This window comes from Phascolarctos cinereus, unplaced genomic scaffold, assembly GCF_003287225.1.
Source record: "Phascolarctos cinereus isolate Bilbo 61053 unplaced genomic scaffold, phaCin_HiC Scaffold_5;HRSCAF=322, whole genome shotgun sequence".
Classification (NCBI taxonomy): Eukaryota; Metazoa; Chordata; class Mammalia; order Diprotodontia; family Phascolarctidae; genus Phascolarctos; species Phascolarctos cinereus.
The window spans coordinates 124,032,318-124,056,108 of record NW_027555958.1 but is presented as its reverse complement, the minus strand read 5'-3'; the positions used below and the strand labels follow the sequence as shown (position 1 = coordinate 124,056,108).

The following is a 23,791-nucleotide window of genomic DNA, read 5'->3' as shown; positions in this document are numbered from 1 at the left end:
GCATATGTGTGTGTGTGTGTGTGTGTGGTGTGTGTGTGTGTATGGCAGGGGGGTTGGCAAGGAAAAGAAAAAGAGAGGCAAGATGGAAGAAAAAGGAAAAGAGTTCCTTTTCTCTTTCCCAAGCATAAGATAAAGCTAAGGTAAAATTTTGTAATTGGTAAAATTTGTCTTTGACAACCCATCTCTTTTTTTCTTAATTCCTTTCCAACCACTTGGGGCTCCTCTCCACTCAGGTAGATTCCATTTCAAAACTTCAGTCAGATCTGCCCTATCACCCAACTGATACGTGTTCCGAAATTGCCTATGTCCCTTTCCCCACAATTTAAATTCCATTCCATGAGAGTAACTGGTCTGTACTGAGTGTCAGAAGGGAATCAATCAGATTGAATAAACTCAAAACTGAAGCTAATACAGAGATCCAAGGAGCCAGAAAAAAAAAATCAGAAGACATTTGGAGATCATCAGAGAGGAGATACAATGAGGCTAGATCTAATTAGATTATCAAATTTCTGCTTAAACATCAGCTTAATCACCATCATCTATAAACTTCTATTTCTTTCTTTCTTTTTAAGGATTGGCAAGAATATACTAACAGTCAATTAAGAACAGTAATGTAGATTATCCTATTTTGAGAAAGGTCTCTAAATAAATTAACTCTTCCCTCCCACCAAGAAGCCCTCATGAGAGGCAGGACTGCATAGTGGATAGAAAGAAAGCTGGTCTCAGAGACAAGAAGATTCCTGTGTTCAAATTTAGTCTTTTGCTATGTACTGACTATGTGACCCTGGAAAAAATAACTTCTCTATGCCCTTGTTTCTCTAAAACTATAAGTTCTAGAGGAGGTACAACTTGCATAAGTAGGAGCCACCTTACCAGGAGTTCCCTGTCAATGACATCAGAGGTCCAGTCCCTCTCCCTAGCAAAAGTCCTCAGGGAGCAAAAACCCTCAGCAAAACCAAATGGCATGACAAAATCACAGCGAGTTGCCAAATTAGCCAAGAGCAAAAAGTAGACAATAGACTCACTTCAAGTAAGTATTGGTAAAACAAATTTTGCAGCAAAATTTACTATTTGTATTTCTGCTAGGACAAAGTAACAATGATGATGCACAAAGTCCAAGTTTTTTTTTCCCTAGAAAAGAAGATAACAGGCCTGACAACCCACGTTTCTACTCTCTAAATTATCAAGTCACTAAGCATTTATTAAGTGCTTACAATGTGCCAGGCGCAGTGTTAAGTGCCAAGATTACAAATACAAACAAAAAGAAAGATGGTTCACAACATCAAGGAGCTTAATTTAAAAAAAAATAAGTTTTTATTGATGTCTTCTGATTTATGATGATGTAAACATCATCATAATTATGCCTAGTGTCTCTCCTTTAACACTCCCACAGTCATAACATATAAGAAACAGTATTTTAAGACAAAATAAACACAAACAAAAGAAAAAGAAAAAAAAACAGTACGACTGATCAATACAGTGAAAAAGTCTAAAAATGTGCAATGTGTAACACCTGTGGACCTCCTGTGTGAAGGGGTGGGTTGGGGATGTCCTCTCATATCTTGTCATTTTAATAATGCTTGCTCTTTGCATTCACTTTTGGATTTTTTTGAGTATGGTTGTTCTCTCCATTTAAATTGTTATAGTTATTATATATGTGTGTGTGTGTGTGTGTGTATAGTTTTCTCGGCTCTACTTACTCCACTCTGTGTTGGTTTACATAGGTTTTCTCCATGCTTCTCTATTTGCATCACATACATCATTTCTTACAGCACAGTAATATTCTTTTATATTCATATATCACAATTTGTTTAGACATTCCCCAATTGATGAGCATCAACTTTGTTTACAATTCTTGTTGTTGTTATTGTTGTTGCTGCTGCTAGGTAACATAGTGGATAGAGTGTCAGCCTGGAGTCAGGAAGACTTGCCTTCCTGAGTTCAAATATGGCCTCAGACACTTACTAGCTGTGTGACCTGGGCAAGTCACTTAACTGTGTTTGTGTTAGTTCCTCATCTGGAAAAGGAAATGGCAAACCATTCTAGTATCTTTGCCAAAATCCAAATGGAGTCACAAAGAGTCAGACACAATGGAGCAAACAGAAGATAATTGTTTTTGTTTATGTGGGAATTTTCTCCTCAATGATTTCCTAAGGATATAAGCTCTGTAATAGTATCTCTGGTTCAAAGGGTATGAGCATTTTTAGTCACTTTGTGTGTATAATTCCAAATTGCTTCCCAAAATTGTTGTGCCATTTCACAGATCCATCAATAATGGGGTGGATGCCTATCACTCCACAACCACTACAGTACTGACTATTGCCATTTTCTGTCATCTTTGCCAATTATCAGGATGTGAAGTGAAAACCCAGGGCTGTTTTGACTTACGTTTCTCTTATTATTAGTGATTTGAAACATTCTTTCCTGTTGTTATGAATACCTTGCAGTTCTACTTTTGAGAACTGTTTGTCCATATCATTTGATCATTTATCTATTGGGGAATGGCATATACACATACACAACACATTTATACATTTATCTATCTATCTATCTATCTATCCACACATATACATACATACACATATATGTATACATGCATTGTGCTTATATACACACATATGTGTGTGTGTATATATATATATATATATATATATATATATATAAAATGTATATGTGTATGTATATATGTAAATTGTTTATATATTTGGATACCAGACCCTTATAAGAGAAATTTGATACAAATATTTTTCCCATTTCACCACTTCATTTCTAATCCTAGGTACATTAATTTTGTCTGTGGAAAGGCTTTTCAGTTTTGCTTAATCAAAGTTATCTATTTTATCTTTTATAATTGCCTCTATCTCTTGTTTACTAAAGAATACATCTCCTATCCATAGCTATAAGAGGTAGATGACCTGCTTCTCTGCTAATTTGTTTATAGTATGATCTTTATCATTAAAAAACTTGCCCCTTTGTTTTTTATTGCCAGTGCAGGATCACAGATCCAAGGTGGACTGAGCAGGGGACCTGTGCCTGACGCATGGCATGATGTTGTAAGGGCATAAGCACTGGGTGGATATACCAAGAGAGGAGCAAATTTAAGCAGCAACAGTATAACAGGCCCCAGGAGCAGAACAAGTTCTCTCTCTGTTCTAGCTTCTAGTTCAGTCTGAAGCCTGCAGAGGAATAACCAGGACAGGAATCCCAAATCAAAGGGGACCTTGCAGATCTGCCACTCTGAACCATCAGAGCTTCCCAGTGGGATGATAGTGGATAAGTATAACAGGTATCTGCTGTTCATACCAGGAGAGAAATAATCAGACTTTGTCTGGATCATACCATTTTGGGAGCATCAAAAACTTGACGGCAAAAAGCTTTCATGTGTTTTTATAAATTAAATGAAAGTGCCAGAAGGAAAATTAGAAAATAGAGAAGCATTATGGAAGAAAGAATCGGAAAAGGAACTAATAGCTTGGCCCAAGAGGTACAAAACTTTGTTCAAGTAGTTAACACTGAATATTAGAATGAAGCAAATGAGCCCATGAGACAACAAGAAAATTAAAATAAGACTGAAAAAAGAAGAAAATACAAAGTATCTCATCCTTATCCCTGAGACACTATTAAAAATGCATCCAATTTTTCATCAGTCCGTTAGTAACCAAAACAACTGACCTGTAAAGCAGATTTAAGGAAAAATAATTTTAAAACCATTGGACCACCTGTATGCTATAACCAGAAAAATATCCTAGACATCATATTTTACAAGTTTAGGATTGGGGAAGTATGGCTATATACCAGTATATAGTTTAATGAGCCTCAAACTCATTGAGGCAATAGTATGGTAGGGCAGTTAGCCAAAGAAAGACCATGATTCTTAAAGGTACATTAAAGGAAGAATATCATCCATAACAAAAGAAAGGTAGTTCCATTGTACTCTGCTCTGTTCTGATTCCATCTGTATGTAGTATTGTGTCCAGTCATTAGTACCACATTCTGGGAAAGATTTAGACAAACTGGAATATGTCCAGAAGAATGTGACCAGGATAGTAAAAGTCCTGGGAGACATGCCAGAAGAAGGGCATTTAAAGATTTGGATTAGATAAATATATTTTTGATTAAAAAAAAAACTACAACCAAGTCCACCCCTATCATTAACTCCCCTGTTCTTTCTGCTTTTTATAACTTTCTTCTACTACTTTTTTTTTTTTGGGTGAGGCAATTGAGGTTAAATGACTTGCCCAGAGTTACACAGCTTAGTAAGTGTTATTCGTCTGAGGCTGGATTTGAACTCAGGTTCTCTTGACTCTAGGTCTGGTGCTCTATCCACTGAGCAACCTAGCTGCCCCTTCTTCTGCTTTTGAACACATAAATTCACAAAAGAACCTCAAAACTCCAAAATGTTTAAGGTTTCTCCACTCAGAATAGCTACCATTAAGAGCTTTTTTAATATCTTAAAACCACATCGATAAATTCGCATTAATAGAGTTTAGTCTGATCTTGTTTAGAATTAATGTTTTGGTTTCCTTAAACCCCTTTAGACTGGGTAAAAGGCCCATCTTGTACTGAATTCTACTCTAGAATAAATATAATTTTAGAAAGGTTTCAATGTATTTATAATTCAAAATCTTCCTTTAAAAGAGAGGAACTTTAACTTTTAAGTAATTAATATAATGGCATTGAGATTTACTTAGTACTTACCAATATTTTAATTAACTACAAATGATGGAGATCATTTACACACAATTTCTGTCTTCAAATGACCAATCTCTAATTAAATAAACCTAACACAGTCACGGTTTTATAAGAAAACATTTCCAAAATATGAAATAATTTGAATAAAATATTTTGAAGATAAAAATTCATTGTATCTTTAATAGAATATATTATTAATTAATATAATTAATTACTTATAATAATTTACATATATAATACACTATTAATATATATCATACAACTGCATTGATCCTGTATTTTAAATGCTTGTATATTGCATCTTTCACTGCAATACATCCAGGACTATACTTTTCTGTAATAAAAATTATTTTTGAGATGTCATAGAAGTATTATTCCTAAGACAGATTTCAATGGTATGTTTTACTTTTAAGGCCATTATTCTCTTAAAAAACATATACAATATAAAACTAGGGTCCATTCTCCAAGTCAACATTAGTAGAAGTTGACATATAGTTGACATCTATCGCATGGAAATGGAAATGACATAAGGAATCCTAGCCTTGATTATCTATGGGTCTAATGAGAACTCTTGGTAAGATATCTTTCACACACCATGACTTCTTTTTTTCTCCTCTGAATACAAACTCTAGAGAAATTTTCTGACTGGTGTTGGGAAAAGTAGATTGGAGTACAAACTCTTATGAGGGTAATAAAAGCTGCAGAGAGACCCTGTTTGGGCCTTGGAGAATGTAAGCACAGCTGCTGGAGGAACCCTAAGAAAAAACGTTACTGTCTGTCATTATATACTTCAACAGGTGCAGGTAGTGGGACTTTAAAAACAAATATTTCAAAAGCTTTAGTACTGCAAAGATTGTTGGTTTGAATTCCATTTTCCATAAAGTACATTATGGTAGTTTGGTGGTATTGACAGTGGCAATAGCAACTACACGCTGAAGAGAATCTTTGATACTGAAAAATTCTAAAGTTACCGGCTAAGTGTATAAACACCACATCTACAGCTGGGCCAGCTAGCTTTTCATCCCTACATAAAGGTCCATAGGTGCCTGGTGCACTGATTTTAATTAATCTCTTTAAATTTGAAATCTTTGAAATTTGGGAGAGGACACAATGGTAGAGATGTATCTTAGCTGAACAGAGGGATTACCCAAAAAAAACTTTTTGGGTTTAATGAAAGAACTTTTAATATATACAGAAGCACTACTGCTTAATAATAGCAAACATTTATAAATCTTTTAAGATTTGCAGAGTACTTTGTGTACATATATAATATATGAGTATATTATATGTAATTATATAAAATTTCATTTAAGCCTTATAATCCTTTGAGCTAGGTGGTGTTCTTGTTATTATTATACCCATTTAACAAACGAGAAAACTAAGGATGCTAGGTAAAATTGTTTTCCCACTATCATGTATCCAGTAAATATTTGAGGCAAGCTGTGAACTCATGTCTTCCTAACTTTATTCACTATGCTACATAATACTTCATGCTAGAGAGAGGGTCTGTATCTGTGGTTTCAATGCCATATATAGCTCCAAGTTTAGGAACCTCCATCCAATGATGCAGTTGGCATTTTCTCTACAATTTGTACTTTTAGAAACATGAATAGAGCATTGAAAGGTTAAGTGACTTGGCCAGAGTTACAAAGCCCATAGATCTGTAAGGCAAGAATTAAACTCGGGTCTTCCTGGCTCTGAGGTTGGCTCTCTGTCCAGTATATCACACTTTTGTTGCTGTTCAGTCATTTTTCAGTCATGTTCAACTCTTCATGACCCTATTTGGGGTTTTCTTGGCAAAGACAGCTGAGTGGTTTGCATTTCCTTCTCCAGCTCATTTTTCATATGAGGAAATCAAGGCAAACAGGATTGAGTGACTTGCCCAGGCTCACACAGCTATCTGAGGCCAGATTTGAATTCAGGAAGATGAGTCTTCTTGATTCCTGGCCCAGCACTCTATCCACAATAGATAGAGTAAGTGCCCTACTTCATAATAGTCCATCTAGAGTGATTAGAAATGCCTGAGAAAATACAGGAAGAAATAACCAAACCTAGCCCAAATAATCTTGAGAAAAAGACATTATGCTCAGACAATTTTGAAATAAAACTTGTCCATTGCACACATGACTTGACAGAATTAATATGGAAGTGTCTATTCTTTTATTTAATTTTCCCTATATTCTGAATTCTTCTGCTGCCTGCTCAGGTCTTCTCCATAGTTAAAATGCCTTCAAGTGACTCTGCAATCATGTAATCTTCCTATATGCTCTCCTTTTCACAGCCAAACTCTTTGAAAGAATTTCAGAATTTGAGGGCTACCAGAGGCAATATTAAAACAACCACTAGAAGAATTTAATTCAACAATCATCAAACTTTAACTTCTGCTGCTTTCCCCAACCTTTCCAATATGACTTCTAGCCCAATCACATGACAGAAACCACTCTTTCCAAAATTACCAGTGCTCTCTTTATTGATGATAACTTTTTCTCAGTCACTGTCTTCCGCTCCCTTTCTGGAAATTTTGTCTCTGAACAATCTCTCCTCCTTTGGTTTCTATAACATTGCTCTAGAATGGTTTTCCTACTCGTCTTACTATTTCTTCTCAGTTTCTTCAAATATGAGTATCCTTCACTATGCCTTCTTTCCTGGAACTTTTTCTACTAGTTTCTGATCATTTCATCTCATCTTGCCTCCTCTCTTCCCCTTTCATCTGCCTGTCTGTCTATCACACACACACACACACACACACACACACACACACACACACACACACACACACATGCCTCATTGGCTCAATTAACATATCTATACAAATGATTTCCAAATCTGTAAAAGCTAGCCTGCTCTCTCCTACGCTTTAGTTTCATATCACTATTTGCTTGAGAGGCAAAGATGGGCATACATTTCACCCAATGGACATTGGAAGTGCTTCATTTCCAGAATAAAACTGTATGTTCCCCCTAAAAACCCCATTCTTACTTCATACTTTATTATTTAACATTCCTCATTTACCTTTCCAGATTTATTTCATATGATTTCCCTGCATTCCCTCAAATTGAACTTTAGTTTGACTTATTTCTCAGATTTGACTTTCAATCTCCCATCTACATGCCTTTGCACAGCCTTTCACCCATGCCTAGGTAGAATATATTTCCTCTTCACTTTCTTAGGACTCAATTCAGGTACTACCTACTTGAAAAGGTTTTCCTGACCCCTCCAATTTTTCTCATCCTTAATTATCTGTCTATAGTTTATATACCCTCAATAGAATGTAAGATCCTTGAGTATAGGAACTGTTTAGTTTTTGTCTATGGATCACCTTTAACACAGAATAGGTACTTAATATTTATTGAATTGAACTGAATTCTAACAGTGGGCCATTAAAATTGCTTCTGGAGTCATTCAAGTTCTAAAACTTTATCTTTTCATTTCATATCAGTTCTTTCTTTCCTTTTTTCTTTCTCTCTTCCTTTCTTTGACATCCTTTCATTAGATTTTGCTCACATATTTAATATACATGTAATACACAGATATTTAATATATGGGATTAATAAATGGGATTAGCCTGGAATATTGTCCTTTCTAATAACAAACTTTCAAGAAAAATGCTTCAAGAGTTTTTATCTGTCTCATATGATGGATTCTCTTCTAACCTTACATGTTTTCCATTTTCACTTTTTTCCACTTAAATCTGTTCCTCAGAATCTACCAATAATCATCAATTGGAAGGAATTTCGACTAGTAAAAGATAAGAGGAATGTAAACTTACATAATTTGTCAAAATGGTATACTTCTGTGAGTTCTCCATGATTCATTACCACAATTTATCCTTAGCTAATTAATTACATGATACACCTGCTTCCCCAATATCTATATAACATATATTATATTTTGGGTTTGAAAAGATTAATTTTTAAAAAGATCTGACCATGGTAACATATTTAAGATTTATTTCAAATAGGCTTATCTACAGCTTACTAGTAGATCCCAGTGTCCCCTATCATGTATTTCCTTAACAACTACAGATGTGGAAAAAGTATAATGAGACTGATTTCCATATTCACAGAATCATAAAATCTTCAGTTAGAGGAGACATTAGAGGGTGTCTAGAGTCTACTTTAGATCAACTTCCCAGTACTTTCAGGAATTCTTTTTAAAACCTCACTGAAAGGTGATATATTTAGCCTCTGTTTGATGATTTTTAGTGACTAGGAGATTACTCTGTCATAAGAATGCAAGAATTCTAAATAGTTCAAATTGTTAGAGAAGTCTGCCTTAGACTGAGTAGAAATCTACCTCCATATAACTTCCACCCATTTGTACTCATTCTACATTTGGGGCATCGAGCAGGAATAGGGAACCTGCAGCCTTGAGTCCACATGTGGCCCTCTAGGTCCTCAAGTGTGGCCCTTTGACTGAATCTGAACTTCACTGTTCTGTGTCATTAGGATTCAGTCAAAGTGCTGCACTTTAGAACCTAGAGGGCTTGAGGCCACAGGTTCCCTTCTTCTGGCGCAGAGTAAATAATTGTAACTCCCTTTTGCAAGCTTAAAGTATTATGTAAACGTGAACTGTCCTTATTGATTTTCTTTCAAATATTTGAAGATAACTGTCATACCTACTAGGTACTTAATAAATGTTTACTTGATTGATTATCTACTCCCCTCCCCCTCCAAGTTTTCCCCATGCTAAATATCCCCTAGTAACATTTGGTTTGGCCTTACCTGTATACTTGAATAGTTTATTTTTTAAAACTAATTTATATGTTTTCCCATTAAATTTAATCATTTTATTATAAGCTTACCATTTAAACCTATCAAATCTTGTTTTTGCAGCCAACAGTAGTTATACCTCTCACCTTTTTTTCAAGAAAAAAAATTGACATATTCTCTATGTCTTTATTCAAGTCACTGATAACAAGTGTTAGCTGAGACACCGAGACAGGACCAAGGGTCAGAACCCTTTGGCATTAACACCAAAGATCTTCTTTTGGGGTTGACACTGATCCATGAATCAACCCCTTTTAAATTTGATTGTTCAGACAAAGATCACAGCGTCTACTTGTACTGTTACACAACAACTTTCCATGTTGCCCGTATGGATATCATAGAAGAGTTTGTCAAAAGCATCATAGTTTTGAATCGTATTACATGTACTAAGTTTTCTCTAAGGACTTTAGCCATTAAGATGAACACAAATATAAACTAAACAAAGACATTCTTTCCCTCTATTTCAGACTATCTCTGAATCTATCAGAGATCTAAATCTGATACTAAATGTATTCATTTTAAACTGAAGTTATTCTGTCACTGCCACATAAAAATAAATAGAAAGTGGGGGAAACTGGGGCAGTGCTGACTCATTTCTTGCCTGGACAGTCAATACTCCAACATCTACAGGCTGATAATCCCCAGCCACTGCTGCTTTCCTATGCTTCTGTGGCTTTTGGTCATTTCAATGCTCATTAGCACCTCCAGGGGAAGGAGAGATGTGTTTTTATGGATGATCTGAAGCTTTAGGATTTTCCAAATGTGAAATGAATCTATTTTACCAAATTTTAGATCTAGTGAAAATTTTGAAGGAAGAGAAATGTATCCTAGTGCCTGGTTACTATGAGAATTGACAAAACGCTAGGAGCTATGCCTGCCACTTTGGGATTCCAGAATTCTCAGGATGTGCCAATCAATAAAGGTAATAGGCAGAGATTCCTGGCAGAGGGTCAGAGGAAAGAGGACTTGCTCACAAATGTAATTTTTGAGGCAAAGTCGTTTACTGTTCTTGTTTTGAAATCTATGTTAGCAACACCTGACTTTCACTATAATGGGAACCACTATGCAACTGAGGATGGCTTACTTCCTTCTTGGGAAGTGAGTTTTGTTACATAGTCTCACCTATAATGTGGTCATTCGGGCTGCCATTACAGTGAAACTCTAGCTCTGAATGAAGAGGTAGCACTTTATTTCTCCCACTAAGATGTAGAAGTTTTGAAGTTAAGCTGAAAGAGATATCATATTTGACTCTTTTTCTTAGCAGTCATTTACCGAAGGACAAATTTCTTCAGACACAAAGAATAATGAAGACATTTACAGACTGTTCTCTCTTTATGGCTTTATGCAAATTTGCATTATGCAAATCATAAAGAATTCTGAAAGAAATCTGCATTCTTAAAAAACCACACACACCTATGTTAATTTTACTGTGCTCTTCTTTCTCTCTGTACTTCTGCCCCCTTGGCTCTGTGTTCAGTGCCCCCACCACCACCTCCGCCCTCCCCCCCAAAAAAACTTAATAAACTTCTCCAAGTGAAAACAGAAGGAATGCATAGAGAGACTGCCACTGAGGCCACCAAGCTTGGTTTGAGACCTCATGTACTGAAAGAGGAGACCTTGACCCCACTCTGCCCACCAGACGCCTGTCACCCCCTGAAGGTCTATCTTTTGTCTGTGCTCAGGTACTGTGTGTCTGTCCCTAGACCCTGCCTGCCTGCCTGTCCTCTCTTGTCTCTGTGTCCAGCCCCCCAAACATCTGCTTCATGTTCTCAATTCTGACCAAGGCCCCACATGGCTTACCCCGAAGTGTTCTTCCTCCTGTTCTCATAGTTCCTTCCTGCCTTCCTGCCTTCCTCCCTTCCTTCCCCGCATCCTCTGGCAAATTTGCATTACCTTTACATAGAGGTCCATGGAAGGGTCCACTTATATAATAAAAATGAGAACTGTCTGTACTAAAAAGTTGTGTGTTACAATGTGCATTGGAACTATCACACCAACAATATGAAATGGTAGGGTAGACAGATAAACATAGATATATATGTAAATAGAAAGATAGATAGACAGACAGACAGACAGATAGACATATAGTGGTGTTGGAAAACGGGGAGTATAGAAGGTACCTGCACAAGGGTGAAGGAATGAAAGAGCAGAGGAAGAGGATGCCAGTACAAGTGAACCCAGAGTTCAGGGAATGCTTGAAATCACTGACAGTGGCATGATTACTGGTGAATACACGAGTGAGTCCATCACATTGGCTCTACTACTTACTTCTCTCATGACCATAGGTAAACACAACCTTTCTGAGACTAATTTCTCATCTGTAAAATGAGGAAGACAGATTAGATGATATTTAACATCCTTTCCAGCTCTAATCTTATAATCCTATGTACCTATTGCCATCATAGATGAGAAGATGAGACAAGGCAAAAGAAAAAGTTTAGCCACCAATAAAAAACAAACTTTTATAAAAGTCATTGGCAAGCTAGATCAAAGTTAGAGACTCTTGTAGTTTACTAAACATACATGTAAACAATAACATAGTAAGAGAAAGGAAAGAACATGTAGTTTACACATAGATTTAAGAAGGCCTTAATTATATTTCTTGAAGGCAGACAGCTTGTTATGCTCAACATCTCTTGAATTCTTTGAAGCTCATGCCAGCTGATGTTTCATAGTATGTATACAGTAGTGAACCTGGCAAAAACAACTTTCAGAAACTTGTAATCGATGCTGGTTATTATTTTCTGACTTAGTCCCCGTCTACAGGTAAATATTTTCCTAAAATACATATTTGGCAAATGGTAAGAGAAGAGCAAGGAATATATGCTACTTTTTTGGGATGAATGATAATAAGGGAAAAGATTTACATTTTCATCAAAAAAAATTTACCACTTTTCAAAAAAGCCCTTAAGAAGTTGGTTGAGCTTTGAACATTTATGAAAAACCGAGGGTCTGTCTTTAAACTATAGCTCACAAGTACAATTTAAGAAAGGCTGCACTGAGGAGTTAGGATTTCCCTTAACTCTATGGTTAGTCATGTGCTTACTGCTGAGCAAATTACTTCACCTGCTCTGGGTTTCCTTATCTGTTAGATTCATTCATTTATTGAACAAATATTTATTTATCACCTGCTGTCTATAAAATTTTGTGCCTGAAAATGGGAAAATACAAAATTTTGAAAAGACACTATCCTGGCTCTTTTGGAGCTTATGGCATTGTAAAATGAGGTAAGAATAAACTAGACAGTCACTAAGAACCCACATAACTCTTGTTAATAATATAATTAGAATCATCTTGGAATTGGTATCTTCAGAAAATTGCAATTAACTGCCAAATAGTAGAAGAGATTAACTATCATCTGTTATTAAAATATATTGGTATAATACAAAACTGGCTAACTCCTTTGTAGAATATGTCACTGATGGTAGAACATTAGGTTGTCAGAGTAAAAGAGGCAGATTTTTTTTTCCCCTTAGGATTTAGAGCATTGTAAAAGAGGGTAGAAGACAAGTATATTTTAGATCATTTGTATTAACAAATGTAGGCCCTTGAAAGAAAGACAAAGATAGCAGTTGAAACCAAAGATAAGATGGAGATAAACTTTAGGGTTACAGATATGTAACCCTAAATTTAATATTCGATGTTACAGAAAGGTCATCGAGTGAAATCCTCTTATTAGCTCTCTTCTTTACATGTTCTCGTTTAAAAGTTCTTCCATTGATGACAAGTTACTGTGTAGCATTTAGATATTCATTATAACTAATTTATATTCATATTAATGTTTATAATAACTCACATTTGTATAGCCATTTGCAACTCTAAAACATTCATGTCTGGTAAGGGTAACATGCTATAGTAGAAAGAGCACAGGATTTGGTCTGAATTTGGTTTTCCTGATACCTGTACGCCCTTTAGGGAAGTGGCTTAAATTCTCTAGGCCTCAGTTTCTTCATCTCTAAAATTAGGGTGTTGGACTAGATCAGCAGCCCTCAAAGTACAGTACATGAAACCTTGAGCATCCCTGAGACCTTTTCAAGAGTCTGTGAGGTCAAAACTATTTTTACAATAAGAGTAAGGAGTTATTTGCCTAGTAAAATACTTCTCCCTTTTCCAACTACATATATGTGTGAGGTCAGATTTTCTTAAAATATTTCATCCAAAATAACATAATGCAACAAATGCAGAAACAGATATGAGAATCCAGCTGTCTTCTATTAAACCAGCCATTAAATAGATTTACAAAAACATATAAAGCAACACCACTCTTCTCACTCAGTATCTTGTTTCTTAAAAAATATAGATTTTTTCATATGTTAACTTATGTCAACATGTAATGTGTTTGTCAATATTTTAATGAATTAATAAATATTTTAAAATTATTAGGATTAATTTCTAATACTGTAAATATTGATAGATATAATTCACATAAACAGAAGTACTTTAGGGTTCTCAATAATTTTAAGTTTGTAAGACCAAAGAGTTTGAGAATCACTAGACTCAATGATCTCTAAGGTCCCTTTGAGATGTAAATCTTTTCCCTCTCTAAATCTTAGGCTCTTATAATATATAGCACATCTCACAAAAAGGCCAAGTATTGTAATTCAGAAGACCCAGATTCTAGTTGGGACTGCCACTAATTATCTAAGTGACTTTGAATAAGTCACTTATTCTCTCTGTCTTCAGTTTTTTCATCTGGAAAATAAGGGGATTGGACTAGATGACTAGATGACCTTCAAGGTCATAATAACAACATAATAATAGTACATGGGGTTATTGTAAGGATCGAATGAGACAATATTGTAAAAGGCTTAGTTCACAGTGCCTGGCACATAGTAGGTGCTACATAAATGCTTATTATCATTCTAAAGCCCTACACTGCTGACACTTTTTCCCCTTCTGAGGTTTCTTCCAGCTCTAATACTGTATAATTCCATGGAAAACTATATCCTTTTCCCGAACAACAAAATGCTGATGGCATCCTACCATATTACCGATAATTAGCCTAAGGAAAAAATCAGTTTCTAATTTCCCGAAGTGCATATGGATTTCGTCTTTCCAACTTTCAATGGTGAAATTACTGGTTTCCAAAAGATTTTAATTACTTGTATCAATTCAGATACATTGTTCCCTAAATTGCCTTTTTTCTGTCAGGTTCTTTGAAGTCATTCTTTGAGCCAGAGAGAACAATACTGCTGGAGGGTGCATTGTGTTACACCATAGCGTGTCTACTTATTACTAATAATACCAAATCATGAAGCTTGGATAGATCCTTTTGTCATCTGAAAATTTTTTGGCTTTACTCAAAGACTTATAAATATCTCTTAACAAAGCACCAGCTGAGCTCGGTCAATGTGGCACACACTTTTCATCTTCACGTTTTGCAGGCCTTCCAATTTGCTTTCCAAACATTTCTTTGTTGCCGTTGGCAGGGATGCGCTTAAAAGCAGCACATCGTTAACCACAAAGAATGCTCCCTGTTTTCTGTTATTTAAAATCCCATTCCAAGCACTTCCCAATGAGCAGCCTAGGAGCAATTAAGCTGCCACTGAAGACAACTTCTGATAATAGAAACGCTTTGGTTTTAGTGACAGCTAACAAGCCAGGCTGTAACAAATGATAATACATGTTTCATTCCCCATTCACTAACGATTTATGGCCCCCACGGTAAGGATGAATCAATTTTTGTGTAACTGCAACAGACAAACCTCACAATGCTACTCTCTTCTCTAACTCACACAAAACAGGCATTCATCAGCATGGATTACTTGCTTCAAAATGGGGCTCCTCAGCTGCTATGTGGTTGGGGGGTGGGTGGGGTTGCACCGTGTCACATAAGGGTGGGGAACGAGGACAGGACATGAATCAATTGGGGAAGCACGTTAAACCCATTCATTGACACCAAAGATCTAGAGGGCAACTACAAAAGTCAAGTAAAGGTTGCCTCTAGGCACTTAGGTTTTAAGCAGTATAGAAACCAACCCCAGCCATATAGTAGGTAATAAAGGTAAATCACTCTAAGACAGTGTATTGAACATTAGAATTGAGATGTTAGATGGAGATATTCTTCACTATATAAACTGAACATTTCCTCATTTCATGTTTTGGTTTTTTTTTTATCTTAACATATGCATCTTGTGTGGCCCAATATACAACACTCAAAAACAATTCTAAATTGTTAGGTCAGACTAATTTCACAAAATGAGGACAAATGAATAAAATGGCAAATCTTAGTGCTCCCCCTCCCAACCCTATAACTGTGTGAAAATACAAAACACAAAGTCACTTAACAAACTGTCAGGCAAATGACACACTTGAGGGGGCCTCATGCTGTCCAGAAGAGTGGTCAGCAACCATTGAAAAGTGATGGGCCAAGCAAAGTTCAGACATCTTTCCTGTAGGGGAGGGTCCAACATGGTGTTGACCACCCACTGATTCCCAAGAAGTAGAGGGGAGGGGAGGATTTAGATGGTAGATGAATGAGCAATTGCTGAGCAATATGAGGGTAGGACATGAAGGTGGTAGCAAGTGGTGAATGGGTAATGACACCATAGCAGCAATCTGAAGACTAAGGAAGAGCAGCCCAAATGGAAGGCCATGGATGTCCATATCGCTTCACAACAAAAAGGGACAATAGACATCATTTAACCAAATGGCCTATTTTAGAGATGAGGTGGGTAAAGTCCAAAGAAAATTGTGACTTGTTCAAAGCCCCAGACCAAGGATTTGAACCCAGGCCTCAGAGACTGTGAGGTATGGGAAGAATGGCTCTGAACTTGAAATCAGAAGAACTGAGTTTAAATCCCCATAGTGTGGCCCTGGGTAACTTATTTGATCTGTAAACCTTGATTTCCTTATGTTTAAAGCAGAAACGATATTGACTATATATCTGTGTGACTCTTTACTGACTGTCTCCTTTTTCAGATCTCTTTTCTGTGTTATCCTCCTCCATCAAAATACAAGCTTCTTGAAGGCAGAGACTGTCTCTCCTCTTTGCTTTAAAATAGTTCCTGGCACATAAAAAGCATTTAATAAATGTTCATTGCCCCTTGTCCCATACCTAGAATGAACATCCTCCTTACCTATGTATCTTAGAATCCTTAGTTTGCTTCCAGTTTAACTCAAACACCATCTTCCCTATGAACACTTTAAACCTTACCCTCTCCCTCCATGCCCCACATCCTCCCTGCAAATGCCTCCCCAAAATTCCTTTGTATATGCATATATATATATATATATATATATATATATATATAAACCTGTCATCTCCTGGGCTAGAATGCAAGTTCCTTGAGGGCAAAGCTTATTTGACTTTTGTCCTTGTATTCCTAGTTCTTAGCACTACAGGAGGCACATAGTAAGTGTTTGATAAATATTTGTTACTTTTAACTGCCTTAATTTTGTCCTTACATTCTTAGTGCCCAGGATAATTCCTGGCACAGAGTAGGCACTTAATTAATGCTAGTTAATTGATACTTATCTCACAGGGTTGTTTTGGAGATTAATAATGACCCTGAAAGCACTTTGTAACTGTAACAATATCAGCTGTTATTAGTGTCTGGCTTGGAAAACATTTCTGTAACATGTTTTCTGATTTTCATAATTCTAGAAAGTTTATCTCTATCTTATCTTTGGTTTCAACTGCTATCTTTGTCTTTCTTTCAAGGGCCTAAATTTGTTAATATAAATGATCTAAAATATACTTGTCTTCTACCCTCTTTTACAATGCTCTAAATCCTGAGGGGGGAAAAAAAATCTGCCTCTTTTATTCTGACAACCTAATGTTCTACCATCCATGGCCAGAGGGGACCCTATTAGAAGAAAACAACGATTCCTAAAGATGAAAAGGGGAGGGGAGAAATTAAAACTCTAAGGTTAAACTTAAGCTTGAGAACTAAATGAAATATACCGGGAAGACAAAATTTTAAAGGCATGCCAATGAAGGAAGTAGGCATGTCAATTTGAGTTTTTGACATCTTTAAAAACTGTTGCTGAATTCCACTCTCTGAACACTCATGATCATTTTCAGTTTTACATTTTTCTCCATTTGTCTCCTTAACCTGCTTGATGATATTCTTCCAGCAGGCTTTGGAAAGTTTGTTAAGGCAAACAACTGTGTAGCATTAATCCCAGAAGCAAATTGCTAATAGAACCATGCCCCAAACTTTCAAGCATTAGGTGCTTGCTAACATGAGATTTAGAGCTGAAAGAAGAATTAAGGATAATCTATATCACCCTATTATTTTATATGTAAGTAGTTTGAGGCCCACAAAAGTGAGGTCATAGGGTAGTATTCAGGAAAGCTAATTCCAAATTCCATGCTCTTTCTACTTCACCATACTGCCTTGAAATAATTGTTCAAACCAGTAAGTAAGAAACTAGAGATGAAGGGACTCTGGTGAGAATATTCAGTTTTATATGTTGAAAACTGAATTCAACCTGGTATAACAAGGTGAAATGCATAAATTCTATTTTCTGTGCATTATCGTAAATGGAAGATGTTTCTGTTTATGCTCTTTAGTTTCTTTTCCATCTAAAAGAAGCTTCTCCATCTCCCTATAAACCTGATTAAAGTAATTTCATTGTATTTCTCTATGTTATGAAATGAAGGAAAAGTGGTGACATTATAGCTTGGGAGAGAAATGATCTTTTGCAGTCTAATATTTGAACTGAACATATTAGAAATGAAAAAAAGATGGTAACAAATTCCTCTTCCTTTCTAATTAAAACCTATTTCAAAAGAGGATCTCTAGTTGTGTCTCTTCATATTACATGTAAATGGATTGTTTGAATTACAAAATTAAATTAAATTATGAATTAAAGATACTAATTCATCTACAGGGAAGATTTATTTAACACCAGCAGTGTGAAAAATGCATTTTAGCTTAATAAAGTTTAATGGGATGTTTAATAAATGTTTAATGGGATTGTAATATAAATTCATTATGTTTGTATGTGTACTAAAGCAGTTATGCATGTTGAAACAAGATTCTAAATTAGCTTTTCTTCTATCAAATTGTGTGGATTCTTTAAAACGTTTCTTTCTTGGAGAAAAAATACTAAGCTTTGCCCTTTCCAATGGAAGATGCGAGGATAGCTAAAAGGCAGATTACCAAAGGCAAAATGAAAACCTTCATTTTAATAAGACATAATCTACTTCTTGTCAAGAGATAGTAAGTCATCTCCCTTGCTGAGGCATGCCTTTAGGTCAAAAATGTGGCTCAGAAAGTTAGCATCTAAGCAGCAAGAGGAAGTTGTCATCAATGACTTTTTCACAGAATGAAATTCTCAAGTATCATTTTATTTCCAAAGACTACATTTTAGGTTTCAAGAGTGATTAAATTCTGAAAAAAAAATAGTCTCCTGTGAAATGGCAGGAAACTAAACCTAGGACAACAGTTAATAATTTTTGCTATTAACTTTGTTGTTTCTTGCTAAAACAGGTGTTCTTGAATCATAATCTCCTCTTATCTCAAACTAAATGTGTTGGTGGGGATAGGAGCTGAGAAGCCCATACTGGCAAAAGCATCTTGGAAATATCTTTTAGGTGAATGTAAATTATGTTTTATATTCACTGACCTTATTTACAGATCATTCAGATAATGCTCTGAACTGATGTCCTATGGACCATCAGCAGACTAATTTAATGAACCATCTTAAGAAACTAAGAGAACAAATTTAAAGTACCTTTTGATTAGGGAATGTAAAAGTATTTTTTGTAATGTTGCTGATGATGAAGACGGTAAAAGGCTCCCGATTCACTCTAATCATCTGATGAATCCATTCTTTTTTTTCTTTTTTTTTTCCTGTTCACAAAGAGAAATACCAGCCATGTGGCAAGACAGCAGCTGTCAAGTGGGTAAAGCGCGTTTGAATGCGATCTTCCGCCTCCATTGGTAGGTGTGATAACTTTGTAAATGCTAGTACCGACCAACGTGACCCACAAGACAGGAAATGCTCTGAAAGGATCCTTCTGCTGTAGTAGCTCTTTGGTGACAAGGACAGAGAACTTCTGCACCAGGGTACCAAACTCTGGCACATTGTTAGTAAGGTACTAAAAGAAAGGAGACGCGAGATTCTCCAGCACAGAGCGCTGGTGGTGTCCCGAATTCGAGGGCTGGAGAGTAATGGAAAGCATGAGGTGACAGCAATCAGAAAGCCATCAAGGAGAATGAACTGAGAGAAGGGAAGTCTTTTGACTACAGTAGTCCGCAGCCTGCCCCTTGGAAATGCAAGCAGCTGTAGTCTGGAATCCGCGAGAGCCTCATTTATGTCCTGGACTCGCGCTTTCCGACAGAGTCAGAGCATTGTCCCAGACGAGACTGAGACTGCTGTGGCAGTCTTAGTATTTGTTCTTAGCTCGGTGGGAGTTTGGGGGACGGATGAGGTTTACGGAAAGTGGGGGTTCCAATCAATCCATCAGCAAGCAGTTGCCCGCTATATGCCAGGCTGGAGATGCTACAAAGAAATAATCCCTATTCTTAAAGAGCTAACACTCTAACAGCGGAAAGGCTGATGGGGTGGCTCTGAACATCAATCTCTGAAGACCCCCAACCTCCACACAAATACACAAACACAGCATCTGGTCCTCGCTGCAGGGCACGAGGTAGGGAAGCAGTGAGGCAGGGGCCATTCAGTCCCGTGGGGACAGGGGTGCTTACCTGCAGATAGGGACTGCCGTTCTCTACCCCACCCAAGACGATGTCCGCCGAAGTCATCGCTCCGGTGGGCGAGAAGCCCAAGCCTACGTAGCCAGGGGTCTGCACCTCCAGGCGAAAGGCAAGGGTGTTGCCCTCGTGGCCCCAATGCAGCCAGTACTTGCCCTCCCAATCCAGGAGAGCGCGGTGTGGGTAGCTGCGACCGGTTACCCCCGGTGCGCTGCTGGGGAGAAGACCCCAGAGGAACAGCAAGGACCAGCGGCACATTGTGGTTCTCCTCCTACTTTGGGCACCTGAGCAAATGCGAGAGAGGAAAGAGAAACGGAGCGGGAGAAAAAGAGCCACTTGGGAGGGTGGCTGGCTGGGACCTCCCCCCATCGGTCCCTGCTCCCTCCCCTGCCCAACCTTCCTCCCCCTCCCCAGCCCTACCCCCGCACCAGCAGATGGTAGCTGCTCCACTCTGCCGCCCGCCGCGCCCAGGAGGGGGCCGGCCTGCCTCAGCCCGCCCGCCCGCCCCGCTGCTGCGCCCTAGGCGGCCCCAGACTCAGTAACCAGTCTGCTCCCGTCCCGTCTAGTCCCGTCTAGTCGTGTACTGCCACATCCTTATGGTGCAGTGGGAAATGTGCTGGCTTTAGTATTCCAGGATCTGGGTTCAGATTCTGACGCTGCTACTTACTTTACAACTTTATGATCACTTCTGGAGTCTCAGTTTCCTCATTTGTAAAATGAATTAGATGACCTCCAGCTTCCCCTTCTGCACCAAATCGGAGGTCCACTTGGGATCTTTCAGCTGTTTACCAGGGTCCTAGAATCTGGAGAGGCAGGTGACTCAGAAAGGGACAGAAGGGTCCCGGAAGAAGAAGGAAAGATAAAAAGAAGTGAGAGCAAAAGCGATGGGTGTAAAGATAGCAAGATAGCGGAAAAGGAAATGGGGGTGAGAGGAGAGAAGAGGACTTCGGGAGGAGGGGAGAAAGAGGTAGAGGTTCTCTTGGGAGGAAAGAAGCAGCATTTGAGGAATGTCACAAAGAGGAGGAACTAGTGATTTGATGAGTGGTCAGAATAAGTTTAAGAGGGAAAGTGGGGGCAAAGGGAGGAGCTTGTGCTGAATACAACGATTATCACATGGAAAAAGAAAGACAGGGAAAGTTTTTCGCCTTTTTTCTTCATTTGCTGTTTACTTTTTTCTTCCTCACTTCCATAGAGGCAAACCCCTCATTTTGAATAGAAGGTTGCAAAGATGTTAAGTAACTTAGCTAAAATGGAATAGGCTATGAGTGGCAAAACCAACATTTCAAACCAAGTCCTCTGACTCAAAATACAGTTGTCTTCCCACTGTACAGAAGAGAGTACCTTTGTCCTTCTGTTCAGGGAGGGTCCTGTACATCGGGGGGTAACACCCTTAATTCTCTATCCTTGGAGATTAGTCAGTCCTTTTTTATGTGTTCCTATTTTCAACTCCTGAGCTTGACGATCAGACAACATTTGTTAAGTTCTTCTTATGTGCCAGGCATCGTGCCTTTAAGCACTGGGAATACCAAGAAAGCTAAAAGGTTGGTGCTCCTCTTGAGGAGAAGTTGTCATTCTTATTAAGCAAGGAAGCTGTTATTTCCTCAGCTTTCTACTTGCATGTATAAACCATTAGTCTGGCTTCCAGTTTCCATTCCAGCCAATTCATATTTTCGTGTTTCACTCTTTCAGGCATTCAATATTCCAGCCAAACTACACTAGTAGTTGTTCCCCTAATTTAGCAAGTCATCTCTGATGTCATTGTCTTTAAAGGCTGTCTCCCCTCACCATCCCTCCAATGTATTCCCTTTTCATCTCCACCTTTTAGAATCCTCGAATTTCTTCAAGGTTCAGCTCAGATGCCAAGTCTTGTTGTTCAGTCCTTTCAGTGTGTCTGACTCTTCATAACTCCATGTGGGATTTTCTTGGCAAAGATACTGCAGTGGTTTGTCATTTCCTTCTCCAGCTCATTTTACAGATGAGGAACTGAGGCAAATAGGGGTTAAATGACTTGCTCGGGATCACATAGCTAGTAAGTGTCTGAGGCCAGATTTGAACTCAGGAAGATGAGTTTTCTGACTCCAGGCCCCACACTGTACCACTTATCTACTCAATAGGAAGCCTTTCAAGATGAGCTACCCCCCTCCACTCAGTGTTCTCTGCTTCCTAATATTGCTTTCTATTTACACGTCTGTATATATCTTATGTTCCCCTCCACCCCAGAAGGGAAAAAAAGTAAGATCCTTGAAGGAAAGAATTTTACCTTTTTTTGTTTAGGGATTTTGTCTTTGCATCTCACATACTAGGCACTTAAATGTTTAGTTTATTGAACTGAATAGTTAAACTTGACAGCAGAATGACAACCTGACTTTGTCATAAGATTCTAAGCCCACATCGTTTCTCTTCGGTTATTTTGAGCTCTTATTATAGCCACGTCATCAAACCTTTCATGTTTGTTGTTTTGACCACATCACTCATTTTCAAAAATTAAAAAAGCCACAATAACCTTGACTTACCCACTATATCAAATAAGAATTATTCACTCTGTATTTGAACACCCTATGTGTGATACCAGTGTCCCACAAGATTTAAGCTTCATGAGTCTTAAGTTTTCCACCTGAAGCCTGTTGCTCTAACCTGTTTTCTTCTCCAATTTGCATTCCTGTTTATTTGTGTGTTTTAAACAAACTTCAACTTATATATTTTTTTGCTTTATTTTTCTTTCCAAACTCATTTTGATGCCCTAATCTTCAAAAAAGCTTCCCTAACTAGAATGATCTTTAGGACCCATAACATAACTGAATCCCTACCTAGTTTTTGCTGAAGCCTATATTTGCGTAAATAGAAAAGAAAGTCATAAATTTTTCATCTTATTTTTCCATTAATGTAAAATCTTTTAGTAAATAAGGATTTTGCATTTTTCATGTCCAGAATTTCATCCAATTTAAGAGTTTAACAAATATTAAAATTAATAAAAAACCAATCTGAAACTAACTCCATATGGACACAGTTATGAGCTTAATTTGTGCCCAAAAGCCCTTCATGTTTTGGTCTGAGTTGACCCAGAATTTGAGAAAAAAAGATGAAGAAATTGTTCTAAAACTATTCAGGCCTACCAGAATTCCTCTGGACTTGAGTATTTTTCTTGTGGGAAAAAACAGAAATGAATCTCATGGTAATAAGGAACTTTAGGTGAGGAAATGTCTTCAACCAATATGTATTGGCACTTGTTCTTAGAGAGTTTCCTGGTTCATTAAGAGGTTAAAGGAATTTGCCTAATGTCATGTAGACAGTATGGTCAAAAGCAGCACTTGAACTAAAGTCTTCCTACCTTCAAGGCCAGTGCTCTGTCCACTCTAACCATGCTGCCTCTATTTACAGAAGGACATAAGTGTTCAATAAAGGTTTGTAGAGATGCAGTTTGGCATAGTACATAGAGTTCTCCGCTTGGAGTCAGGAATACCTGGGTTCAAATCCCACTTCTCGCACTACCTGTGTGACCCCAGGACAGTTACTTCAGTTACCTGTAACTCAGATATAAAATGAATATAAAATTCAGTGACTCCTAAGGTCTCTCTCATCTCTAAATCTGTGATCCTATGACAAAGCTGTGGGTAAACTATTGGGATTCATGGGATAATTACTGGTTCTCTTTTTTATTTGATTCTA

The 23,791-nt window shown here is 37.5% G+C and overlaps 1 protein-coding gene across 2 annotated transcripts in view; it reads right to left on the bottom strand.

Moving 5' to 3' along the window:
* MOXD1 (monooxygenase DBH like 1) overlaps positions 1 to 21,130 on the bottom strand; it is a 115,246-nt gene extending 94,116 nt beyond the window's left edge. The window contains exons 1-2 of one of the 2 annotated variants that reach the window (XM_020987076.2): positions 20,793 to 21,130; positions 20,120 to 20,409 (exon numbers count right to left, since the gene is read on the bottom strand). In XM_020987076.2, the coding sequence (XP_020842735.1) occupies positions 20,120 to 20,383 (264 nt within the window). In that variant the 5' untranslated portion in view covers positions 20,384 to 20,409; positions 20,793 to 21,130. Of the gene's footprint in view, positions 1 to 19,145; positions 19,917 to 20,119; positions 20,410 to 20,792 lie in introns of those variants that run through there. The other variant, XM_078155128.1, reaches the window with a different exon arrangement.
* Between the last annotated feature and the right edge of the window lie 2,661 nt (positions 21,131 to 23,791).